At 40.3% G+C, this 27,586-nt stretch overlaps 1 protein-coding gene across 1 annotated transcript in view; it reads left to right on the forward strand.

Annotated features, from left to right (window-relative positions):
- Positions 1-27,586, forward strand: part of LOC149179769 (protein REVEILLE 8-like) — a 318,742-nt gene that overhangs the window by 191,925 nt on the left and 99,231 nt on the right. Inside the window, exon 7 of the mRNA XM_089415801.1 lies at positions 9,598-9,657. Within this exon, the coding sequence (XP_089271927.1) occupies positions 9,598-9,657 (60 nt within the window). The remainder of the gene's footprint in view (positions 1-9,597; positions 9,658-27,586) is intronic.

Genomic DNA, 27,586 nt, shown 5'->3' on the forward strand with positions numbered 1-27,586 from the left:
TCTGAAGGCAAGTTGTGCCAGGAGAGTGCCTGTGGGGTGACGAAAATTCCCCTGCAGATTTTTGCCAATATTTCTCGCATCCAGTTATACTCAAATTATTTCACTGCTGCATAATAATAAAACCCTCAACTGCTACACCGATTTTCTTGAGTTGGGTTTTTCTGGGGACATTGGTCCAAAAATAAATGTGTCATTTTATGTGTGTGCTCTAGTATTTCTTCCAATGTTTATTTCTTCTGCAGTTTATTTGTGTAGGTTGCAGTGTGATTGATTCAGTATTTGCTGTAGCTCACAGTAAATAAATTGTTAAATTTAATTAACAATTAGGAGAATTATTTCCAATTGCTGCAATAGGATTTGGGTTTCTGAATTTTCACACCCCATGTTTACTTTGTGAAAAATTGGTTACTTGATTCTTACCTGTCATTGGAAGAACCAACACTGATTTGCATTGGAGATGAGCCTCTGCGCAATTCTGTGTCACTCCCACGCAGTCACTGTGTCACTATAGCTGGGACTACGCTGCACCTCCTTCTCATCCTCTACTGGCTGGAAACTTTAGCTCTCAGGCCTGCCGGTCTCACACCCTGGCTTCTGGCTCTGGAACTTGACTTCCTTAGTAAAATTTCAATCTCCCTTTGAAGCTCTGCGCTGCCACATCGTAGCTCTGTGTGGCCCTTTGTCAGCCTCTCTGGACATCTCTCTGCCCTCTCTGCCTTGTACTCTCTATTCCAGGAAAACATCCCTCCGGATACTATCCTTGCCCCTCACTGCAAGAAATCACTTCGAATCTCTCTCTACCAACTGTTGCGCTTCTCTCCTCAGAAATTCGATATCTGATCTCTTACACGATGTCTTTTCCACATGCCCATCAAGCCTCCTTTTATAATCCTTCAGTTGAGAACCAGTGGCTCAAATCATTTTGGCTTGATCCTCGTCTTCTTCTAGAAGTTTCACCCACAGTTTGATTAATACCCTTTAATTATTTTAATTTCCTAAGTTTAGACTTAGGCACCCATTAAAAATAATTAATTATTTTAATAAAACTGTCTTTGGGTGGAATTTCCCAAAATGATTTCTGGGTATTATGGAATACATGTGTCCAAGCATCCCCGGAAATTTTGAGGCTTAGAGCACATCCGATGCTACTAGATATCAACATACTTGATGCGATGTGAGTTGCTCAATGCAAACCAACATGCTACGTCAAACAACCACGCATCTACATGCTCCTCTGATGGCCACTGCTCATCACTGCATACCTCTATACATCAGTAGATGCTAGGGTCTAAAATTGGGTCTGTATGCATCAAGTCACATCCCTTTGCATAACACTGGACTCTGCGACATATCTCTGTGCACCCCTGGGTACCACTGCCTATTGTCATACCACCCTGTATCATATGCCATCCCGCATGCGCCAACGCATCCACCACTCTGTTAGCAAGCCCTCCACGATGTGAGCTATATCTTCTCATCTTCCGAGATAGACCTGAGCGACCTAACTACTCACATGCTAACATGAATGACACTACTAATCCTATCCTCAGTAGCTCCCGTGTCCAATATACCAGTGAAAGAGCATGGTTTCCATACAACACCCTATTTGGTGGCCCACAGATGCCACCTCCTCCTACCAACTCCTTCCAGAGTAGGCTAATCATCCTACAATCCCATGTACGCCCAACATGCTATGACAACTCACAAACTCTGCATGCTCCCCTGTCAATTCATCTTGTCACTAGTGCTATCAGGAACTCTAAAGGGGATATGAAAAGGTGTGTGCACCCAATCACCAAGTCCATCATGCAGCTACTACCATCACCTATCGATTCCACGATATGATGGAGAATCCCACCTTGATCCCAACAACGGTTTGGCCCTCGAGCCCCTTTGGTAATCCATAGCCTCTGCTGATTTGTGGCTATGGATGCATCTAACCTCCTAGCTAGCTCCACTACATACCAAGTCAATATCTCTCGCCATCCAACCTCGAGAGAGAGATTGAAATCACGAACAATTGTACACAGAACAAGTCCTCCATCTTACAAATGCTACACCCTGTGCAACTCGTGTCGCCTCATCTCGCTAGTCTGGCCAAACCATGTAATCTACCTAGGTAACGCAGACTCTCTCTCACCAACACGAGGAGGCGGCCCAATAATGCTGCAAGCCCCATCAATGTATGCTTGAAGGGGACTGCCGTCTGAAAGCACGACAACTCTGCTGGCTGCTGATGCACCTAACTGCTCCTCATCGATGGCTGACTCCAAGGATGGCTGCTCATCCTCCTCCACCATGGGCTCAACATGAGCCACTAACTTCCCCTCCACAGATAGCTCATCATGCATAACATCCTCAACAATTAGTGATAGGTAGCTAACGTCTAGAAACTCTGCTCCAGATCTAGATGCCTTTGTACCTATCGGCTCCTCATTAATGATGGAGATTTCTCTTGGCACCTCATCACCCTATGGTGCACTGCTATCACCTAAAAGCTCGGTCACAACATTGGGTACCTCATCAATTGTCGACATCTCATCAACAGGTGTATGCTCAACTGTCTCCTTGCCAACCATGGCCCCTTCAACTACTTTTTCATCTTCTGCCTTGATCCTCCTCATCATCCCTGCATAATTCCACTAAAATCCCACTGATTTGTGCATGTCTCTTAGTTCACTAAACTCCCAAAAGGAGAGGGACGCTTGAATGTCATGTCCCAATGATTGGTATGCCCTTCAATTTGCTGCCAATAACTCCACACCAGTTGCAATCATGTCTTGCCATCTTGATGCATTATCCATAACTTTGGGCATTGTGGATTTGTTGTATAATTGAGAATTATCTTGGTTCCCAATTGTGGTATGAATCAGCCTTTCCCCCACATCAATCATCATCTTTTGCATCCTAATCACCTCATTCAAGGTTACCGCCATGTTGTTTGATTTTAACCTTTCTTTGGATCCCATGATTTCTTAGCTTTTTATTCAAGGCTTGTCATCACTTGGCTTAAGGTTCACAAATGGCCAAGATCATGGCTCTGATACCACTGTAATATTCCTAACTAGAAATATTAAGTGATAACAACAAATAAAGCATAAACATGTAACCATAAAACTAACATACCAGCAAAATGACAAATTGCACCAGAAATTGTACCAAGAGCTGAGCCTTTATTCACTGAGAAAACAAGGTACATATAAATGAAGAAGAGGAACCTGGGCTTGCTACAACAAGCTATGTGAACCCTAGGTTAAATCTCGCTGACCCAATTGCTGAAATGGCTCCAAATTGATAATACGCACTGCCCAAAAAATCTCCTACAGATTACTAAATGGAATTGGACGTTTTGCTCAAAATAATGCCCAAAATGCTCTGAAATTGCAATCGTGAGCTCCTCTCCTCAAACCAGAAAATACCCAGAAAAGGTTTGGCCTATCTCCAAGCCAAAACCAAACCCACAAAATGGTGCAAATTTCCCAGCTAACTAGCAGTTCACCCTGCTATAAGAATGGGGATTTCAGGCTTGAATATCGTCTGAAAAATTCTGTAAAATTAGTTGAAGACTCTTCTCAATAAAACCACAAAAACCTAGAAAGCGTTTGGGCCAATGTTCCACCGAGTTTCCGGGATAGGGAAACACGGGAGTGGGGATACGCACAAGGGAGATGTATATAAGCAACCCCAAAATTTAGGGAAATTTCGGGGAAATGGGGGGACGTCAGATTCATAAAATTTATAAAATTATAAAAAATTTAATTTATAAAAATAAAAAATAAAATCCCAACAATATGTCAATAACTAAGTAGTAAATAATAAATCTTAATAATTATGAAATGTACATCTAAATATGATCATCATTTGGTATTAGACTATTATGAATCAAAATTAACATTTGACATTTCCGCAATCATCAATGTAAAGTTGTAAATCTAAAAGTAAGTTACTAAATTGAATCCATCATTTGACATTATGCAATGTTCAATTTAAATTCATCATTTGGCAATGGGCATTAATATTATGCAAGGTACATCTAAATTAAATTAATCAATCCACAATTGAAATTACACAATGCACATCGAAAAGTAAATTTATCATATGACAATGACATTATGCTGAAGTCTAAAATAGCCATAGAATACTAAACTAAAAGTAAACATAGAAGGCAATGAAATACTAGTAAATTTCTCAAAAAGTACTAAATAATAAATCAGAGCTCCAATCCGGCAACTCCAAGTCACAAAATGAAAATTGCAACTCAAAATGTTTTAGGCCCCCCATCGATGGAAAATGTTGAGCTGCGACAGTAGGAAAATCTCAAGCGGCAAGATAAAATGTTGAGTGGCAGCAGAAGGAAAATGTCAAGCAGCAAGGTAAAATCCTAGGGTTAATGAGAAATGAATGAGAGATGTGAATGATTATGTTTTAAAGTTTTAATTTATCCTTTTTTTATTTTTCGTTTTTTTAGTCATGTTAAAATTTTTTAAGTTTTTAAATTTTTTTATGTTTTTAAATTGTTATTAGCAAAGAAATTTGGGGGAACACTTTTCGTCACTAGAAAAAAGTCACCCAAAGTTTCCCTGAGTTTCCCCAAAAAAGGAGGCATGGGGAAAAGTTTCCCTAGGAGTTTCCCTGTCCTCGGAACTTGGGGGAGCGAGGAAGCGTGTCCCCTACCTTGGGGGGTGTGTCCCTATGGAACACTGGTTTGGGCTGAATCCACCAACCCTCGGTGACCCCCAACAAGTGCAAATTGCCCAATTTGACCAGAAAATGCCCCATAGTACTGATACTGTTGAATTAGGCCCAAATCCACCATTGGAAATCTATCCCAACTCTGGCTAAATCCTTCGTTGAGGGATACTTCCAATCTCCGGCCCTTATCTCTCCTCAACCCCTATTCCTCTAACCTCTATGCAAGCTTGCCTGGAGACCCTACACACTTCCAAAATTCTAGATTTTCGACCCCAAGAATTCCCTCAAACTCAGCCCTGCTAATGACCACAAAAATCTGTCTAAAACAAGGGAAAATACTTGCAAATCCTCTGGTGTTTTGCTCCTTCGTAAGTGATCTCCCCACAAGCAATTCGAGCCACCTCTACGCCATGGAAGGAACACGTATCAGCTTAGGTAACCTGCAATTATGCCCAATGGAAACTCTGAGTTGAGCTCCCCAAATTTGCTCACTAGGGAGACACTCGAAGTTTTCCAAAGTCCACAATGAGGGTGGAATTCCACTTGGAACTCCTGGTGCTAAACAACACTTTTCTTCTTGTGCTAAACAGCCCCAGGAGAAGATGAAAGGTGAAATGTAATAGTCAAAAGATGATTATCAATTGAGTCCATCCTCCTCTTATAAGTTATAATTTCTCCCCATGTTTCTAGACTCCCTTTTTAATTATTATTTTATTGGTGGGGGCCATTTTCCATATAGTGACTTTTGCCTCCCTTTTAATAAAATAATAATTTGTCGCTAATCTCTAATAAAATAATACTTGCCACTTTTGTCCAAAATAATATTTGCCCCTTTACTTAATATCACCAAAATTAGGCAAAATTCCCATGCTCACAAATTTGGGGATATTACATGGATAGACCTTACTTCAACTCAGACTGACAAGTGTCACAGTCTTCCTCGCAACAAAAAAGGTCCAGCTCAGTTTCTTCTGCTGATGTAAGATTACTGTCACTCTATGCCTCCAATCTAAAGATGATGTGATGCTTCTGCCCTTGAAGATATACCTTTGTCCCTGTATTCTTCAGATGTCTGCTACTGTCTTCAATTGTTTATGGGATCAATGCATCAGAGAATACCTTTGCAACTGCCTTCAAAGGTCTGTCTCTGAGCCACTTATGGATTCAATATGACATCATAGTTATAACAATACGGATTAGGTGAGTAACTCTCAGTCCTCAAATCTGTCTTTATACATGGTAGGCTAAATGCAAGAAATTCTGAATTAGACTAGTGTTCTGATTCAAGACTTAAATTATCAGCCTTTATTCAATTTTTGCTGAACAGAACTGGTTTCACAATGTAATGCACTACAGCTCTTGTGAAAGAGATACCGGTAAGTCCGTAGCATTTGCTTTTGGAGACCAAATATGTCTTTTAATCAAAAACTTTTTTTAATGTAGAAGCTTCAAGAAATCACAGATCTTGGCATGATGTATAGCGAGCTGACGTATGCTTCAAGAAACCCTTGTTGTGCAACTGTGCATAGAGAAGATGTCTACAAAATCTGATCTGAATTAAATGCTTCAACCATACTCTGTCTAGGGCTTCTGAACTTGATTATGATGCCACGGATGAGTGCATGGATAGTGTCCTTGAATGGCCGAATTGATACAGACCTTATGCCTTAGTTTTGTGGGCCAAAACAAATGGGGTACTATGTTTTAAGGGCCAAAACATGCCAGGTCACTGTATCTAAAATCGGGGCTAGATGTCTGAAATTTGAGGACTGAAACAGAGGATACACCATTGTATTTTGTGGGCCAAAACTAGGGCTAGATCACAGTGTCTGGAGGGTCGATACCAGAGCCAAATAGAAGTGTATGGAGGACCCAAAATTTCCTCTTTCAATCTGCTTTCAACAATTCTGGAAATGCATCAACAGGAGGTCTGAACTGTCTAGAATGTGCACAGAAGTTTGCCCTAACAGAGGGCCGAGTGTCACAGTTGGAGAGAAACTTCAGATTGGTGAGTAAATCCCTTTCTCGATCAGCTTGAATGTGGCAGAAAATTCGTCCTACAACAGTGTGCGGAATCAGTGTTGCACGAAGCGCCCCACCCCCCACGGTTCCAAGCCCCGAAGCGCGTCCCGTACGGAAGCGCCTAGGAAGCTTGGTCGGAAGCGGCGCTTCCGAATTCGGAAGCGCCGCTTCGGCATTTTTTGCCGCTTCCTGGACTTTTCGGAAGCGTGGCGCTTCCGAAGCGCCGAAGCGCGCTTCGTACGGCGCTTCGGGCGTCGGAAGCGTGGCGCTTCGGAGGGGGAAGCGTACGCTTCCGTACGCTTCTGGAAAAGCTTCCGGAAAAGCGTTTAGAAAATCGTTTTTTTTTTCAATTTTTATTTTTATTTTTGGTGAGTTTGCTTGTTGGGGGTGGGTCCACCTTGGGTTAGGGTGACGAATGAAGGCAAAAAAAAATATAAATATAGCAGATGCTCCCTCATGGTAATGTTAAATTCTTAAAGTAAAAGTGACATTCTCCTTTATTTTTCATTTTCATCCTTTTACTTAAATTTTTAACATTACCATGAAATGACTCAGGATGTTTGAGAGTGGTTCCAGCTTCATTGGACTTCATATGGAGAAAATATAATTTCATATCCTATTCAAAATTCAGCAGACTTAATAGTTTTCAGGAATTCAGGATCAATGGGATTGTGGCATTTCATTAGATTATATCAAGTATGAAGGTATGCGAATAGCATTTAATCAAGAGCACCAAGCCCTATATGTACCTAGTGTTGGTGGTGTTAATTGTTGAACTCCTTTGTTTGTGGCACACCCTTAGGAAAAAATTACCTTTCAATCAAGTCAAAATCATCGATCAAGCATCTTAAGCTTTTTCTACCATATTTTAAGTCTTGAGTTAGGTAGTTTGATAAAAATTGGGCAATGTTGACTAATATCCCTAGACAATCGAGGTAGAGGCAAAGGCTAGACAAGAGGAGAAGAATCTAGATTCTAAATGGTTGATGCTCGAATAATTAATCATTAATGTACAATGGATGCCATATCTATCTTGATTTATGCAAAAATATGCATGTTTTCATGTCTTCTACAATTAATTTGCTATTTGGGATGTTTGTTTTGAGTATAAATGCAAAAAAATATAAAAATATATATATATATATATATATATATATAGTAGACGCTTCCGCGGACGCTTCGCTTCCTAGATTTTTGGAAAATGACGCTTCCGCGCTTCCGCTTCCAAAAAACGCTTCCGCTTCGCTCCCGCTTCGTGCAACATTGGTGCGGATTCCCTTAGAATCACCTGCAAAATAGGCTTGAAAATCCCAGCGAAACCCTTATCAAACCATAACCCAAGAAGGTTTCCAAAAACCCAAACCAATCCAGAATCTCGACCTCTTCTGCATCCTTTGACTTCATACCATTTCATAGCAAGAATATACAAGGATAGGGGTGGAATAGATGTCTTCTTGGGAGGATTCGAGTCCCCTTTATAGAGAGGAAGGAGGACTTTAAGAGGAGCCAACTTGTTCAAATTTGGAGGAAAACCGACCTTTAATTTGGAGGGAAAATACAACTCAAATTTTAAATTAATTTGAGCCAAAACCCCATTAGATTGAGGCCGACTTAATGGAGGGAAAATAAAATTTGAATTTCAAATTTCATTTTTTGGAGCCAAATCAAATTAATGTATAGAATTCAAAATAATTTGTCTTTTGATAACTATCCCTTCAACCATAATTATTTTCTTCTAAGCCCATGAACCAATGACAAGCTGCCATGTCAACCATAATGAATTTCTTCTAAGCCCATGAGCCAATGATAAGCTGCCATGTCACCTTCTTTGGGGCTTTGACCATATGAAGGGGGCTTTTAACTTTGATTGGGCATATCTCTCAGACCATGAGGAATCTCGTTACGTGCCACATATTGTCGAAATCGGTATGACGAGGGCTATCCACCCGGAAGGGTCTGATGCCAAGAATAATGAAGAACAGGATCAATAAGTGCGGGGAAAGTGCGGGGTATGATCATCTTCCTAGGCATCCAAACCCTAGAGCTAGGATTTCATCAATGCATCATCTCATTCATGCATGCCAGCATACCGAGGACATCAAGACAATGTTTTGCACCTGCTTTGACATCAGTGACAACATACTCAATAGTTTGGAATCATGTCATGGATACTAATTGAATTTCAGTTGTATTTTTTTGTTGTTGATCAAGGGCAAGGTTGGTTGCAATGGAGAATAGACTCATTTGCACCAAAAGAAAACGTTATAGAAATTTTAAGAGATATTAGCAATACCAATGATTAGTGAAAGTATATAATCGAGTAATGCTATATAATGATAGGGTTGTTTCAAGGCAGGAACACAGAAAGTACTATGAGACTAACTATTGTATTTATGCGATGATCCAAAGATTGTTATTCAAAAACGTCTTTTTAAACAAATCTTTTGCTTAGAGACCAAGGAGATGGTTTGGAAATATAATGATGTACATTTCACATATTATTTTAGTGGTATTGCATGTCTCAAACCTTTATATTAGTCTATGAATGTTTCGGTTGTGTTATAATTCTATTGTACTTGTATAGTATCCATATTCTTATAGAACAATACTTTCGTAGCGTGTTATTGCATTTCTATTGTTCCTTTATATATTTTGTAGTTTCTAATGCGTACATTGGTGTATTTTCTTCTATCTTTTATCAATATCTCTCGTATGACTGTTGCATATGGTAACTATAATTTTTTTTGCCATTTCTAAATGATACCTATAGTAAAATTGAATGGATTTTATTTGAACTTTCCATGTGTTTCATTTTTTATTTGATCTATTTCATTTAGGAGTATAGAAAATCTTTTGACACAATATGTTACCTATATGACGCAGGTGTTGTTACTCATGAGGAATCTTTCCATCAACTTGTCCAGCCCTGATTTTGAAGAGCACGTGAGCCTCTCTTTCTCTCTCATTGCATGCACAGACATCTAAGTTTTAATTATTTTCTGATTTCATTGTTTAATTCATGTTCCTATAGACTTGCAGTGGGATAGTATCACATATAAGGATAATTTTATGAAGGAAGTGTCAAGATGGGTTTAAGGGAAGCTTTTAAATCACAATCATGTTTTATAGTCTATGCTAATAATCAGAACTGTATTTTTGATAAGTTTTCAGGGAAAGAAAATAAAAGCAAGCAATTAATGATTGTAATGTGTGCTTTGTATTTAGAATTATGAGCAGTGGTTTAGTTTGAAATAAATAAAAGCTGTGGTGACACTAGACCTCTCTAATGGAGAAAATCAGCCTTCATTTGGGAGAGTACAAGGGTTGATAGGTTCCAGTTTTTGGGAAAGGCTAATAATAGTTGGGATGTAGCTGGGGCAAACTAGGCAAAAAATTAGAGTGGAGAACCTAGTGACTTAAACCTATGCTGCAAAAATTGTAAGGGAAAAAGATTAGAGTGAGTCATGAACTTGAGACATTGGAAAGATCGGGGAAGAATCAATAAAAAACTGAAACTTAAGAAATACAAAAACATATTTATTTAAAAAGCTATAGACTAAAACAACATCAAATAATCGTGTTTTGGCACTGTTACCACTCAAACTAGCAAGGGTCCTAGGAGGGGATTCTAGAAGGGCAAATACTAGGTCAAGGGCAACAATGGAGCGATAGCCCACTATCACCTCAGCTAAGGCTCCTTGCTCTTTACGGACTTTCACCGATGGGAGGAAACCCGGTATAATGAGGATCACGAATATGAATGGATCAATGATAGGGTGAAAGGTGATCCTAGAAGCCTATTTACAAGAGGCTCAAATGTATGGCTTACTTGCTTGGAAAGCAAGATGAAAGACTCTCTAAGAAGGGCTTAGGGGAATTCCAAGGGCTAGGGTTTTGGTTATATGACTTGTCAAGGAGATTCCTAGCCCCTAAAATCCTTGTGTAAACTTGGATTCCAAGTGCTCTTTGTGGATTGATCTTTAAAAACGTTATGGAACCACACGGGGCCAAGTGGACCTAGAATTAGATCAAGGGGATGGAATTGATCATCCAAGGGTGTGCCTGACCTAATTGAGGGGGAGAAAGGGATTAAAGGAGAAATTTTCTTTGAATTTAATGTAATAATCCCAATAAGGTCATCGGCCAAGGGAAACTTAGGGCAAGAAATGGTCCTCGAGCTAGGGCTTGCAATATCTCGAGATCCCATCGTTGGATTTGCTTCAAATTTGGAGAGCCTTTAGAGCAAACTATATTGTAGCTGTGGACCAAAAATCAAAGTATTTGGATGGCTAGATTGTGAGATAAGTGATGCCCTAGGTGATTTATGTAGGCTAGGCCTAGAAAGAAAGGGAGAAGGTGAGAAAAATATGCTTTAAGGGATCACCTATGGAAGACTAGTGCCTATTCCTTTGGGAGAAATGGAGTCAAGAAGATTCTAATGATTAGGATGGTTTCATTTAGTAAAGGAGGCCTCTAAAACAATTTCGCATGACAATTAGGGCATGAGGAAAATCGCGTCAAGGTATTTATACTTCAATGTGCAATATGTGATGACTTATTAAGATAAATTTCAATGAAATATCTCTAGGAACATTCACTTATTCAAGCATGGCCCATAACATGATGCAACACTAATAAAGGACAAATTTATACCCTTTCACCAAAGAAAGCAACAAAATTTTGGCCTAGTATAGCGAAAATGCCAACATCATTTATGTGACATGGAAAAGAATGACAAAATAGCATTAAGAGAGCACTTACATGTGAGAAAAAGTATATCCAATCATCATCATATGCCAATATAGAAGCTCCACGACAAAATGAAGATATCCAAACATCAAAATTCATCCATCCTTCCAATTTCGTCCTCCAAAAAGAATAGCGAAAATCTCTTAAGAGAGAGTGATCAATCCAAGTGATGACGAGAGAATGAATTCATCACACTTCTATTTATACACTTCCTAATGAATTTGATTTAGCTAATTAGGCCTAATTTAGCCCCTAGACTAAAATAATGTACATAATAACACTAACTTTTGGTGACAAGCCCACCAAATAGCTCACTAATACATGAATAAGCCTCTCAAGAGGGTCAAATGATCAACTGAATGAGTCGTTGGGCCTTTGAGGAGGCCTAATGAAGTCCAAAGGGTGCCATGATGTAGAAATGGACTCCCATGTTGGAATTTCTAAGTCTAACTTGTTAGAAGCCCTTCATGTACTTTATTTATTTATTTATGCCTACTTGTTCTGATTAATTAACAAGTTATTTACCATGTAAATACTGAAAATAAATACAAGTACATGCTCAACACATTACAAATCATCAACTGAAGGAAACAAAAACAAGCACACAAGTGACACCGTTGTTTTTGCACCAATGTCCTTGGAAAAACCCAATGCGGGAAAACCGATGCAACTATCTGAGGGTTTTATTATTATGCAGTTTCTGAATACAATCTAGGTGCCAAAACCAGCTCACCCAACAGAGAATAATCTCGGCAGTAGTACCTCTCAGTCGGAGACAGATGTTCCGGCAAAAGTCCCAGATAAACACTGTGATAGCTCCCAGCCCAATATGCCCCACGAAAACCCCAACGTTAGCCTCTAGGGACTGTGTCAGCCCTTTCTGGCCCAGCGTCTGCCCAGTGTCACCCTAGCTCTCCCTGCGTCAGCCTCCGGAGGCACTACGTCAGCCCTTAGAGCCTCTGCGTCACCCATGTTGGTTCTTTAAGGCACTGCGCTGCTCCTGGTTGCCTCTGCGTGAGCCCTGCTTGGCTCTGCGTGAACCTCTGGTTGGCTCTGCACCCTTCTCTCCCAGCTTCTGCACTGATCCTCCTGGTACTATCTCTGCCTCTTTGCTTCTGTATTCATTGCCCCTTAGCTGCAACTTTGATCACTCTTTCGACTTCCTCAGTAAACCCTGCCCCAGAAAATCGAAATCTTGATCAACTCGGTGTGTTCTCCAAGTGACCCTGAAGCCTCCTTTTATACTTTTTTAGTTGACAATTCAATGACTGAGATTAAGTCCCTAATCAACGGCTAAGATTAATTATGGCTTGATCCAGGACTTTTGGACCATTCTAACACAGTTTTATATTAATACACATTAATATTTTATTTTTCCCAAGTTTAGACTTAGGGACTCCATTAAAAATATTAATAATTTTAATATCTCTCAAACTGTTTAGAATCTACCCAAACCATTTCTGGGTATTGGAGATCTCATGTGCCTTAGCCTCTCCACCAAGTTTCGAGGCTAGAGCACATGCGATGCTACCCCAAATCAACACTCCCTCTTAGCGAGGACTGTGCTCTAGTAATACTCCTAACTGAGCATCACCCTGATCATCTGGCATTGGGCCTTATGCTGATGCTAGGCCTGCTGCCCAACATGCTTTGAAGCTATTGCATCATGTACTGCTACTCATGGCCTTGCCACTGCCACTGTTGCATCTGTACATCAACTCCCTCTGCATCCGTGCTGCCCATAACACTGCCACTGCTAACTGCTGCACTGCAACTCAGTTACTGAGAAGTAAGTAACTGATCTCCCAACTCTGACATCTCTGTCAGGCTAGAGACACCCTCGATGCTAAAACTCCCTCTATCGCTGACAAGTGCTCCTTCTCTGACCTCTGCGCTGCTACAACAACTCCATGCATCTCGCATTGCTGCCTCACGCTGTCCTAGTAATCCTACATTGTAGCTCTCTCTGTCGCTCCATCCGCATCCGTCTCTACTGACATCCGCCAACACTGCTACTCCTCTTCGGGGCTCCCGTAGCAAGGTATAATCCAAGAGGTTGGGTACCTCGAGGATCCTGCCCCTCATCGCCTGTAGTCTGTCTGACTATAGCTCGATGTCTCCCCACTTCTGCTCAAGTGGTGTGTGAGCACTCATGGAACAGTCATCATCTGTCTCCACTTCCCTCTCTGCCCTTGCTGGCGCAACCCTGGTCTCGGAAGCCTCTCCTTTGCCCTTCTTCCTCAGACATTGGCTCGCATAGTGACCCAGTTTCCCACAGTTGAAGCATTTGACCTTGGAGAGGTCTTTCTTCTTTCGTTTCTCCTACTTTCCCTCAGATGCTAGGCAACATCCTCCTCTTCCTCCTTGATTCTCATCCTCTTGCCGCTGCTTCCTGCCTTGGTCAGCCTTTTGATCTCTTCTTGGCGAAGAGCTGCCCACATTTCCTCCCAATCTGGAAGGGTCGCCCTAACTAGTATGCTCTGGGCAAACACTTCCCAGTCTTCAGAGACTGCGTTCAGGGTTGTTCTCACCATCAATTCTTGATCTGGCGTGGCCACTATGGAAGTCAGCTGATCCCGGATCTCCTTTAATTGACCGAGGAAGATATCGATCTGTTCTCCCTTTTGCATCTGGTATGACCGCAACTGATTTTATAGTAGCATCTTCCTCTGCATGGAAGTATGCTGATACAATTTCTTTAGGGCCTCTCACATCTCATTTGTCGTATTCTTCTCGGCAATATGTGGTACTATATGGTCCTTGACCCTGTCAAGGATGATGCTCTTAGCCCTCGCCATTGCATCCTCGTACTTATCGTTATCAGCCAGGTCAATTGGGACCGCTGTTTTCCTCAAGGCGAAGTGCTTGACACGATTCTTGTCTAGAACGGACAAGATTTTGGCCTTCCAGACTACGAAGTTTGAGGCTCCGTCCAGTTTGTCCTGGTCTCTTACCTCTTTCACTGCCATCTCGCTGCCCCTCTACTTCCCTCTTGGAAGTTCTTGGTGTGACTCCCTCTGAACCTCGATTTCCCTCCTGGTAACCCTTCTGCCAATGTCAAGATGCCTCCACTCTGATCGTTAGCGCAGCTGCACCACTAATCCGGATTTCTTGGCTAGAAATCCTCGACAACGACTCCCTCCTCCTTGGTCTTGCCCTGTTAGGTATTGTTTTGATCACAATACCCCACCAGCTTCACTCTGCAACTTACCCACAGCCTCCTAAGCCCTAGCAAACTGAAGGTTAGAGCTTCTAGGCTCTGCGCAATCCCGGCACTAGCAAAATCTGCACCTCCTGGCCACAGGCATCAATCCTTCCTGACTGAGAAAGATGACCGGGCACTGCGTAGGTCGAGTCTGCTCCCCTTTGCCACTACGCTGATCCTCTTCCCGGCTCAAATTTGATGACAATGGCACTGCGTCACCCCTTCCTTGTTGCTTCTCTGTTAGGAAAAACTTCTGTCACTCGGGACAATTGTTTTCTGCTGCTGCTGCTCTGCTCGACTGACGTCCTCAGTTCTCCTGTGATCTGCAACCACGCTTTGATACCATGTTGGAATTTCTAAGTCTAACCCGTTAGAAACCCTTCATGTACTTTTCTGATTTATTTCTGCCTACTTGTTTTGATTAATTAACAAGTTATTTACCATGTAAATACTGAAAATAAATACAAGTACATGCTCAACACATTAGAGATCATCAACTGAAGGAAACAAAAACAAGCACACAAGTGACACCGTTGTTTTTGGACCAATGTCCCTGGAAAAACCCAATGCAGGAAAACCAGTGCAACTATCTGAGGGTTTTATTATTATGCAGTTTCTGAATAAAATTTGGGTGCCAAAACTGGCTCACCCAACAAAGAATAATCTCGGTAGTAGTACCTCTCAGTCAGAGATAGATGTTCCAGCTGAAGCCCCGGATAAACACTCCGACAACTCCCAGCTCCAATCTACCCCACGAAAACCCTAACGTCAGCGTCTAGGGACTACGTCAACCCTTTCTGGCCCATTGTCTGCCCAGTGTCACCCTAGCTCTCCCTGCATTTGCCCAGTGTCACCCTAAGTCTCCCTGTGTCAGCTTTTGGAGGCACTGCGTCAGCCCTTAGAGCCTCTGCGTCACCCATGCTAGCTCTCTGAGGCAATGCCCAGCTCCTAGCTACCTCTGCGTGAACCTTTCGCTGGCTCTGCGTCCCTCTCTCTTGGCTTCTGCACTGATCCTCCTGGTGCTATCTTTGCCTCTCTGCTTCTGTATTCACTGCCCCTCAGCTACAACTCTGATCACTCTTTCGACTTCCTCAGCAAACCCTGCCCCAGAAAATTGAAATCTTGATTAACTCGGTGTGTTCTCCAAGTGATCCTCAAACTTCCTTTTATACTTTTCTCATTGACAATTCAACAGCTGAGATTAAGTCCCTAATCAACGACTAAGATTAATTCTGGCTTGATCCAGGACTTTTGGACTATTCTAACACAGTTTTATATTAATGCACATTAATATTTTATTTTTCCTAAGTTTAGACTTAGGGACTCCATTAAAAATATTAATTATTTTAATATCTCTCAAACTGTGTAGAATCTACCCAAACCATTTTTGGGTATTGGAGATCTTATGTGCCTTAGCCTCTCCACCAAGTTTCGAGGCTAGAGCACATCCGATGCTATCCCAAATCAACATCCCAACATAATGGACAAGGGGTTGGCCCCTTGTTTTCCAAGCAAAAACCTGTGGTTCTCCCAAGTGGCTGTGGGGGCACAAGGTCATCCACATGGGTCTCCAAATGGATCTGAATTGCCTGTAGACCATCATAAGGGCTGGAATGATGACATAAGCCCTACCTCTGTAGTGGGGAACAATCCTCTGGACCCTGGAACATCTGCCAAGTGTATGGTGCATCTGTGGAGCCGACTGGGCATGGTGAACCAAGTGTGTCATCCTCGTCCAAACGGCGGAAAAGGAGCAATCAATGAATGTTGTTGGGGATCCATGAAGTAATCTCGGCTATGGTGGAGGCCCATGTCTCTCAATGCTCACCCTACAAGTGCCAATGTGGCCCTCTAGAGGGCTAGGACCTTGTATAGGGAACCAAGCCCCAAATGGCAATCCGCCTGCAATCCTGTATAAGATCCAATGCATCCCCTTGCCCTCCAATACAACAAATCATTATAATAATCAAGTAAAAGAGCTTACAAGTCATGGAACTAGTGGGGCACTTCATGGTGGCATGCTCTTCCATAATGGGCTTTGGTATGTATAAGTGTCTCCAAGCTCAATAGGGGGTTAGCCAAGGACCCTATTAGGTGGTTTCAACTTGTAAAGGGGATTACATGTCCATGGCACGTCCTTCAAGTGGCAGGTGGAAAATGATATAATAATGGAATGGAGCGGGGTTTAGGGGAAACATCCATGCCAAATGTGAAGGTGCAAGGGTAGCTATAACAAGGGGAAGCCCATACTTGGGTATATAAGTGTAGGAGGGAGCAGATCATGGTACATGAGTTACCCTGGCCTTTGTTTTTCCACCCTTCCTCATATGCATTTTGCCTTTTATTGATTTTTCTTCATAACTACTCGGGGCTCTAGGGAATGGAGAGCATGATGTGTGAGATGTAGCTGTGAATACCCCCTTAAGGTGGGGCGGTTTATTGCCCACTAGGGGTTGAGACAATCATGGGTTCTTTAATGATAGAGGGGGCTCATCTAGGGCCTGTTACACTTAAATTGTCAAAGTTCCAGGGAAGCGGAAGTACCAACTTTTTCAACAAGGATTGGATCACATATCAACAGTGCATGTGTCATGGTTATCCCATTTTGCAAGTTATGTAATGTAAATGATCTTTGTAAAACCTTGAGTCTATGTAACAACCTAGGTAAGCCTATAATTTGATGACGATTTCCATCCTAGGAGGTTTTTTAATCTCGTTGATTACCTGTGTTTCTAGACACGGCTAACTAGAAGAGTTTTTCCGTCTAGCATAAACCCCAACACTAGGGTGAAATTTATTGTCAAATTATTAGGTGAGTTCTAGGGCTTGTTACACTTAAATTGTCAAAGTTCCAGGGAAGCGGAAGTACCAACTTTTTCAACCAGGATTGGATCACATATCAACAGTGCATGTGTCATGGTTATCCCATTTTGCAAGTTATGTAATGTAAACGATCTTAGTAAAACCTTGAGTCTATGTAACAACCTAGTTAAGCCTATAATTTGATGACGATTTCCATCCTAGGAGGTTTTTTAATCTCTCTGATTACCTGTGTTTCTAGACACGGCTAACTAGAAGAGTTTTTCCGTTTAGCGTAAACCCCAACACTAGGGTGAAATTTATTGTCGAATTATTAGGTGAGTTCTAGTGAGTTTAGTTGACTCTGATGTGAAAGTGGTTTGGGAATAATTTAAGCTAGCCGACTTAATTATTTTATTACAAATCACTTGGTTTACTAGATCCTATTGTGTCGCAGATGGATTATGTGTCTTGAGGGTCTAAGCCAAATGTGTATTATCTCTGAGTCTTGTAAATGAAAAATCTTATGTATTAGAGGGGTGGAAAAATAATTAAATCCCCTCATGTGTAAATTAATTATTTTTTCTGGCAAAATAAAATTAAATCTTAAGCCAAAAAATTAATTAATTAGAGTCAAATTAAATTGTCTTAGGAAAATAAATTCCTCAAATGGAAAAATTCGTGGGTCTTAAAAGAGTCAATTTTTAAAAGTTCTCCACCAAGGGAATATTGTATATTTTAAGAAAATTTGGACTCTTGGACCTTAGGGGTTAAGTCAAAGTCAAATTTTTGAGGAAATTAGCTCAAAATAAATAAATGTTGAGCTAATTAAAATGAAATTAAATGATAAATTCGAAAATTCCTCAAAAATAAAAAATCAAGGGCTAAGATTAAAAGATCTTGAAGTGTTTATCAATGATCAAGATTATTTTGACAAGGATCAAAGAAACTAGCCGTTATTTTTCCATTTGGAGGATTTATCAATAAATTAGAGAGTCAGTTGCGTCTCTAGTCATCTTGATCTCTGGCTAATATTGCTGCTTAAGAATTTTTGTAAACTATTGTCCCACTGGGAACTATTTTTTCTATTATAATAGAAGACTTTGGGGTGCAGCTTGAGGTGTTCTTTTTCATTGATCTGTGGTATGTATTGAGTATGGGCTTCCTATGTTGTGCTTCATGTGATTATTTTGAGATAATACAGTGTTTGTAGGTACTCAATCCTTGGTCTCCAAGTTCACAGAATGTGGGCAAGGATCATTTTGCTTGGATATCTAGTTTTGATATAGCGGATTAAATCTTCGCTAAGGTTGTAGTGAGCATAAATTTCTTAAAGCATTTCTAGTTATTCTTCAAGGGAAAAAATATTATAAAATTATTCTCTCCAAAATCTATTTGAAACCCTTGTATAATTTGTAAAATAATTTTGTAATTTAGATTGTAAATTATGTTTTCTAAATTGGGTTGGGGTTTTTAGATTTATTTTGTATATATATTTGGGGTTTGGGTGTTGTATTTTTGTAGGTTGGATCAAGGGATCAAGTGAAGGAAGAGCTAGATCTAAGCCCTTGAGGATAAGATCTAGTCTCTAGATAATTTTGCAGGGCCATTCACTGAAGATTATTTAGCGAAATTCAGATCTAAGGAAGATTTTTTTTTTTTAAGACAAGGGTTTTACCATTCAACCTTCCCAAGACCAAATATGACCCCTCCAAGGCCAACGTCAGCCTCCCAGGCTGGAACGTCAACCTTTTCTCCTCCTATGTGAGTGAGCCTTTTTGACCTCTCTGAGGTAGGCCGTGAGGTCTAGAGGCCTCAACCTCCTTTTCTTCCCCTTGCACTATTCCTTTTAGGTCTTCTTGGGCCTAACTGTGGCCTTTTTGGGTCTCGACCTCCCTTTGGAAGGCTAGAAGACCACTCTAGAGGGCTTGCCATGGGCTTTTGAGCCCTCAAAACCCCAACATCCTCCTTCTGTGAGCCTCTTCTATGAGCGTCCCCCTCTATGACCCTCTACGTTGACTTTTTGTGGCCTCCAACTTCCTTGAGTCCCGATCTACCATTCTAGCCCGTTTATCCCCAAACACTGGCCTTCCTTGGCCTAGCGTTGCCTCTTATTGGCTTTTTTTGCCCTAATCTGCCCTAAAACCGTAGTTCTGAAGTTTTGGATTGAATACTTGGTGGTTTTGTGGGTTTAAGGTCTCAAAAATTGTATTTTTCAAGTGGCAACTTGATCCTAATATTTCAACGAATTTCAATCAAGGGATCTTAAAGGCCTTGAGCCTAGGGTTTGACCTCTAAACCCTAGTTTCACTTCTGTTTTATTACAACAATTAAATCATTAATGATTAAGCCCTAAAATCACATGTTTAATGGTCAAAATCGCTTAAAAATCATTAAATCTAAATTTTCAGTGAGTTTTGGCCACTTGGGCATCTTGAATTTAACCTAGATCTATTTTTTAAGCTTGCTGGAATTTACTGCATAACTAAAAAATTCAGACCTAAATATTTTTGAATCAAGCATTTAATTAAGGTGAAAAATCTAAAAATTCTCGGTTTCGGTGAATTTTTGCTATTTTTAGACATATTGGGTGTTGTCTTATGCTTGACTAACTTGCTGATCTGTCATTGTTTCACTGTTGTAATAAACATATCAGTTCTGAAAATTGTTGAATCAAACTCTCTAAATCCCTAAAAATTGCATTTTTCAAGTTCTAGTGCAGTTTTACTATTTTTGGACATCTATTTTTAATATCGTTAGTTTGATCTGTGGTTGTTTACTGCTGTAATTAATGTTTCAAATCTGAAAGTTTACTGAAGAAGACATCTTAAAGAAGGCTAAAATATCTAATTCTTCAATTAATCAAGTTTGGGTGTATTTTGGCAAGTATAGGCATTGTTGGACTAACATTTACATATTGCTGTCATAAATTGTTTACTGATGTCATAATAATCACTTGCTGCTCATCAAAAGATCATAGGAACATAAAAGTGCCCAAGTGTCTTCATATTTTGTTCCTAGCATTTATATTGTGAGAGTGACTAACATTTTGTGTCTCTTGTGATTTTACATGCTATAAGAATTCATATTTCACACTCACTTAAAGCACTTAAATCTCTTGGGAATATTGGCATCTTGATTGATAAGTGGATAAGTTGGTTTAATTGGCTAAACATCTTGTGGAAATTTCTTGAAGATTGCACTTGTATATTTCAACATTTATCTTGTTTAAGATTGTATCTTAATATTGTTAAGTACTCTTGCTTTAAGATAAACTCACAATAAGTACTTAAGTAACTTACACAATCTTAACTCAAGATAAATTTCACTCATCATCTTGCATTAAGCATACTAAGTCTAGATTGCATTAATAATTTACCTCCTAGCATAAGCTAGGTTGATAGAAATATAGGGCAACCCTTCTCATCTAGCTTGAGGGGCCTCGACAACTCTTCGGTGGTTAACACGGTGACCTTGCAGTGATCAGAGCCACAGTCTCTGCAGCGTCGGAGGCATCGGGTGATAGGAGCACAATAGAAGGTATCGTTAATTAGGCCCTAGCCTGCTTTTTGTTGGCCTCCTTCCCACAACCTACCTTGGAGCCCAACTTCAAAATAGTTAAGGGAAGGTTACACTTAGATTAGGCATATAATTAAAAATAACCAAGATCACTGCATCACACATAGGTCATAGGATTTGCACATCATTTAGGTTAGTTAATCATCTCAAGCAGCGGGTGTCCATCCGGTCACTTGGTTCCAATTTACTATAAGAAAGAATTTGTGACTCCATTAAGGCACAGTCTCATACTTCAAAATCTAATCGAATTAATAAACCTTGCTTAAATTCAACTAAGTGGCTAGGTCACTCATCTGTGTCTCCCAAACAAGTTGGTTCCCAACTTGTTTTCCTTCATCCCATTCCATCGGGACTACCCCCAATAGCCTGTTGTTGGGAGACAACTAGAATGGACTGGGCGGGGATTAGAGTGACAACCCCCATCCTGAGCATTGTCACGGTGCCTATACAATCCGGGTGACAACAGGGCCCATAAGAACCAGGGTGATGGCCATGGGTATAAGGGGTAGAGCTCATGTTTGGCTTTTGCCCACGTGCTAAATTTGTATGTCCCGTCCATCTTTTGCATTTTGTGGTACATTTCCTGTTGAGAGTGGTCAAATTATGCTTTTACTTTTCTTTTAGCTGCATCAACCTCCGGGGCATTGTTACAGGCTTGACCCAAGGTGTTGGCAAGGGGAGGGGGAGGCTAACCCTATGTGGACCCAGTGGACAGATGTGGACCCGGATGGGAAAATAGATGAATGGGGGTAAAATGAGTGGAAGAGGAATGATGTAGGTGGTACCAAGAAGCTGGACCACGCAACCAAAATCGGGATTTCCTTTGTAGTGCCAACCCAAAAGCCAAATGGCCAGTAAAGGAGACCCCACGGGACTAGGATACAAGGGTAACAATGAAATTGGGCAATGCAGACAAGAATATAAGCTTAACTTACTCTTTCTGCCAAATCCCCCCACCAATCTATGTCCATACCTTTAGGGTCAGAAGGCTTAACTTCAAAAATACATTCATGACAAGTGCTTGAGGGACCACATGACTGGCTCAGGTGGTAGAGAAAATGGCACATAGGTCATAGGAATTGCACATCATTTAGGTTAGTTAATTATCTCAAGCAGCGGTTGTCCATCCGGTCACTTGGTTCCAATTTACTATAAGAAAGAAATTGTGACTCCATTAAGGCACTGTCTCATACTTCAAAATCTAATCGAATTAATAAACCTTGCTTAAATTCAACCAAGTGGCTAGGCCACTCATCCGTGTCTCCCAAACAAGTTGATTCCCAACTTGTTTTCCTTCATCTCATTCCATCGAGACTACCCCCCATGGCTTGTTGTTGGGAGACAACTAGAATGGAGTGGGCAGGGATTAGAGTGACATCCCCCGTCCTCAGCGTTGTTGCGGTGCCTATACAATCCGAGTGACAACAGGGCCCATAGTAACCAGGGTGATGGCCATGGGTACAAGGGGTAGAGCTCATGTTTGGATTTTGCCCACGTGCTAAATTTGTAGGTCCCGACCATCTTTTGCATTTTGTGGTACATTTCCTGTTGAGAGTGGTCAAATTATGCTTTTACTTTTCTTTTTAGCTGCATCAACCTCCGGGGCATTGTTACAGGCCTGACCCAAGGTGTCGGCAAGGGGGGGGAGGCTAACCCTATGTGGACCTGGATGGGAAAATAGATGAATGGGGGTAAAATGAGTGGAAGAGGAATGATGTAGGTGGTATCAAGAAGCGGGAACACAACCAAAATCGGGGTTTCCTGTGTAGTGCCAACCCAAAAGCCAAATGGTCAGTAAAGGAGACCCCACAAGACTAGGATACAAGGGTAACAATGAAATTGGGCAATGGAGACAAGAATATAAGCCTAACCCACTCTTTCTGCCAAATCCCCCCACCAATCTATGTCCAAAAGTGCCCATGACAAGTAAGGAAAATTACTCAACTATACCAATGAAAAGCCATACCTTTGGGGTCAGAAGGCCCACCTTCAAAAATACATTCATGACAAGTGGTTGAGGGACCACATGGTCGGCTCAGGTGGCAGAGAAAATGGCACATCGAGCTATCTGGTGGCTACAAGGGGCTGTTGGCTATCGGCTGAGGACCATCTAGGAGAATTTTTTTTCTCCCATACACACTACCCACAGGTTGTGGGTAACAGGCACAAAGATGAAAGTAAAACTGATATGCAAGATCTCATTGTTGAGATGTTAAAGAGATTGTGGATCTACAGTGAACACTTTAACAAACCCTAGTCTAATGTAAACCTTGAACATGGATATCACACAAAAAAGAAGTGAACCCAAGAACCAGAGAAGAAGAGATATTGTACCCTTAAGCAAAGAATCCACTAATGAATCCAAGATGAAGATAGAAATTGACTCAATTGGCGTGCATTCATACACAACTGGCGAGGTGGGGCACTTTCCCCATAAAGGCGTTATGGGCACACATAAATGCCTAGGTTGACATTGGTCACCTAGAATCTGAGGCTGAGTTTTCCTCTTGGTCGAGAGGTTGAGTTTCTTTGTACACAAAAGTTTCCTGCTGGGCTGTGTGTGTGGGTCATACAATAGATAAGTGAGAGAAAGAGGGCCAGGATCTTTTGCTGGGTCTTTGTTAAAGCAAATTCTTGTATAATTCTTGTACATAAATGCCTAGGTTGACATTGGTCACCTAGAATCTGAGGCTGAGTTTTCCTCTTGGTCGAGAGGTTGAGTTTCTTTGTACACAAAAGTTTCCTGCTGGGCTGTGTGTGTGGGTCATACAATAGATAAGTGAGAGAAAGAGGGCCAGGATCTTTTGCTGGGTATTTGTTAAAGCAAATTCTTGTATAATTCTTGTATAAAAATATTTCTCCTGAAGCTGAATAAGAAGCCCAACATTTTTTGGTTTTCCCCACACTGAGGTTTCCAAGATATATCTGTGTTATTTTCTATTGCACGTGATTTCTTTCGAGTGTTTTTGCTTCTGCTTTTTATTTGGTTTAAAACCTAGAGTATTTATTGTTACAAATCAGAGTAGAAATCTTTGTTCATTTCAGATCTATGATTATTTGTTGAAACAATAAATTTGTAATTGGGTTTAGAGAAATTAACATGGTATCAGAGCTCCAAACTCTGAATACAAAGCCAAGGATATTTGACACAAGTTTCTGGATAAAAAAAATTTCAGATTTCAGTTTTCAATCTCTTCGAGGGTTTTATTCTACAATGGCTACCAATGTTCGATATGAGGATGTTGTATTTTTGTAGCTATGGTCGGTCTTCATATTTAATAATTTAGCCCTCCAAAATATATGTAATGATAAATACAAACCATGTTCTTCATGTTGATTTCAAAAAGAGGGAATTTTCTAATTTTTTTAAATTTGAATTTTTGGTTCCAAGAACTTCAAGTTGGCCCAGCTTGCAGAGGCACCATTCGACCTCCCAAAAGTTATAAATAAGGCAACTGTCCTCCTCTTGGGACATTTGGATCATACAAGAAGAAGAAGATCATTTGCTCATCTATACAAAGAAGACTCAAGATAAGGAAGCCGAAATTGATCAGAACCTTCCAACATTTGACCTATCTCTCTCTCTATTTGACCGCAGATAAGAACCAGAGATGATGTGCCAAGTGTTTGTGTCCAAGTGGTCGAAGTCCTCCTTTTATATAGTCTTCGTTGGGGCTAGATTAGGGCTCTCTAGGCCAACATCAATAAGGATGACTGACCTGGTCTTGGGGTCTTTCTAGACCATTCTAAACTACAAAATAATATTTTCTTTCTTGATACAAGTGCCCAATAGGGTCTTTTACATCATGATAATGACCTTGAATCAAGACAAAACCCTAGAAGCACACAATGGGTGCTTTGACCTAGAAACCAAAAATATTAAGCATGAAACCCATGCTTTGATAATTTTTTCTTTTACAATAATTTTTCTTTTTCTTTCTTTTGATAAGTACATAAGAATTACATCATGTCATGAGCCAAATGGAAATTATGAAGACCGATACTAGTTACTCTTTTCAACACTCCCTCAATTGGTGCAGGGACAATACTCACTTTGAAAAGTTCTCTTAGGAAGAATATCAACATATGCAATACTAGGGATCTTGATACCATAACTACCAAGGTATCAACCCAACTGGGACTATGGTGTCATCAAGGCAACTTGCCACTATAGGTACCATCAGGCTACAACCCTGGTATCAATCCAACATGATATAGATACCATCTATGCCTCCATGCCAAGACACCAACCCTCACAGCGATCTAGGTATCATCAAGGTCAAACACTAAAAGAAAGCTCCATAAGACCAAGATACCCTCCCACGTCAGTATCTATACATCATCAAGGCCAAACTATAACTAAGATCTCAATACCAACTAGGCCAAGATGTCCTGCCAAGTACCATCATACAAACACACAACCCAAGGTACTCATCTCTCCCTCTTAACCAAATCAAATCAAGCATGCTTATCAAATATTCAAAACTTCTCAAGGAGATCAACACATCAACTACTTGTTCATCCATTAGAACATACTGTAGCCTCATGACCCCAACCAGTATCATATTGGTTCTTATTATCAATATGCTGGCATAAAATCTGAGGTCCTCAACCATTCTAATGGTGCTTAGGTCATCACAATATCCAAACAAATCTCAATGGAAGCTTCCTTTTCCAACTTCTCAAGCAGCACCAAATTCAACCACAACACTTCTCAAATCTTTGTTCATGACTCATCAAACAAGTATAACCATCAGTAATGATTTAGCCATTCTCCTATTTCCTTATTTCCTCATAGTCTTTACTATACATCATCTCCCCCTCCTCAACTTTGGGAGATAAGTCCATCATCAGCAACTTCATTATTCCAGCTACACAGGCTCTTTTCTTTTTGCACCATCATATCTTTAGACAACTTCGACCTTCAAGAGCATCATTCTTTATTGTCATATGGCAACATGGTCATCTTTCAATTAACAATGTCAGCGTCAATGTCATCAGGGTTCTTGCAACTCCGTCTTTCCATCATGCTCAACATCATCATAAAGTCATTATCAAGTATGAGGTAGGCATACATCTTTACAACCTCTTGAAAACTATGTACCTGCAAATCTCATTAGCAAGTACAACCAAGCACAAATATATATATATATAAGAGCATGAAATTAAATTTATCAAACTAGAATTTTCATGTTATCACAAGGAGAGCATCTAGGGTTATCAAAACTTTAAGAAATTAAACCTTAGATATCCAACAATTAAACCATGTTAGGGTTTCAACCATAGCGGAAGCATTTACACCTAGGGTTACACTTTCATGCCCTAGACTTTTTACATCAACTTCTTACAAGGGTTTTTTCATAAACCCTAAATATTATCATCAACCCTAAAAAGCTAGGGTTTTATCGTATGCCCTAGATACCATCAACAAACCCTAAAAATTAAAAGGCTAGGGTTTTACCAAAGTGAACAAATAGCAAAAGATAGTTATTACAAGGGTTGATTTAATCTAGAGATCAAACACCCTAACAATATAAGAATCTTCATGATTCTATAGCAAAACCCTAGACATGAGAGAGTCATTAATATAAAGCAATTTTAAAGACAAAATGACCGTACCTTTTTATATGATGAAGACTTGCTACAAATCTTACGATCTTATGCATACCTTGAGTTGCTTCCTTTACAAACCTTATAGGGCTTCCTCTTGAAGGGCTCCCTCTACAACAAGGCTTCTTACAAGTCTCCCTTTGAAGGCTCCCTCTGAATTTAGCCATAATCCTTTCTTTTAGAATATTCCTGCAAATTTTCTTTCCAAGGAAAATACAAGAGAAAGGATTATAATCAAGCAAAAATAAAGCTAGATATATAGAGAAAATCAACAATGAAAAAGAAATAAAGAATAGGATACTTATCTTTTGTGAAAAGGTGGAAGCTCTCTCTTATCATGACATCTTTATGGTCCGTCTCCATATGAGTCTACTTTTGTTAGAGTGCCCAAAGATCCAACATGATTACCAAGTTTTTATTCGTTGTACTCTTCATAAGATCAACGCATCTTACTTATTAAGTAGCTACAGCATTTACTGATAAGTACCACGAAGCAAAATGTACAAGTACAGGAGCATAATTATGATTAGGGATTCCATGGAATCTTTAGGATTTCCATATCAAACCCTAAGTTACCTTTCGAAACATCAACCCTAGGGTTTGAATTTCAAATCCAATTCTACCTTTACTAGGGTTTGCCATTTCTTCCTAGACTACCTACAAACCCTAGAGACCAAAAGCTAGGGTTTTTATGAGGAAACAAAATAGAATAGGGTTAGGGTTTCTCTTTTGAATAGAGTTTCCAAATACCAACTGGGGATTACTAGTTCTTAGATGCCAACAACCTCCAACAATATGAAGACTACAAACCCTAGAACCAAAAATGAGATCTCAAAACCCTAATCCAATTTGAGTTATACCTTATATAAATAAAAACAATTATACATACCTCAAGGACTACATACCTTAGTTTTCCGAGATCACAAGAAG

Source organism: Pinus tabuliformis, chromosome 3_2 (assembly GCF_031772625.1).
Source record: "Pinus tabuliformis cultivar Carrire ecotype Pingquan chromosome 3_2, CPIR1, whole genome shotgun sequence".
Lineage (NCBI taxonomy): Eukaryota > Viridiplantae > Streptophyta > Pinopsida > Pinales > Pinaceae > Pinus > Pinus tabuliformis.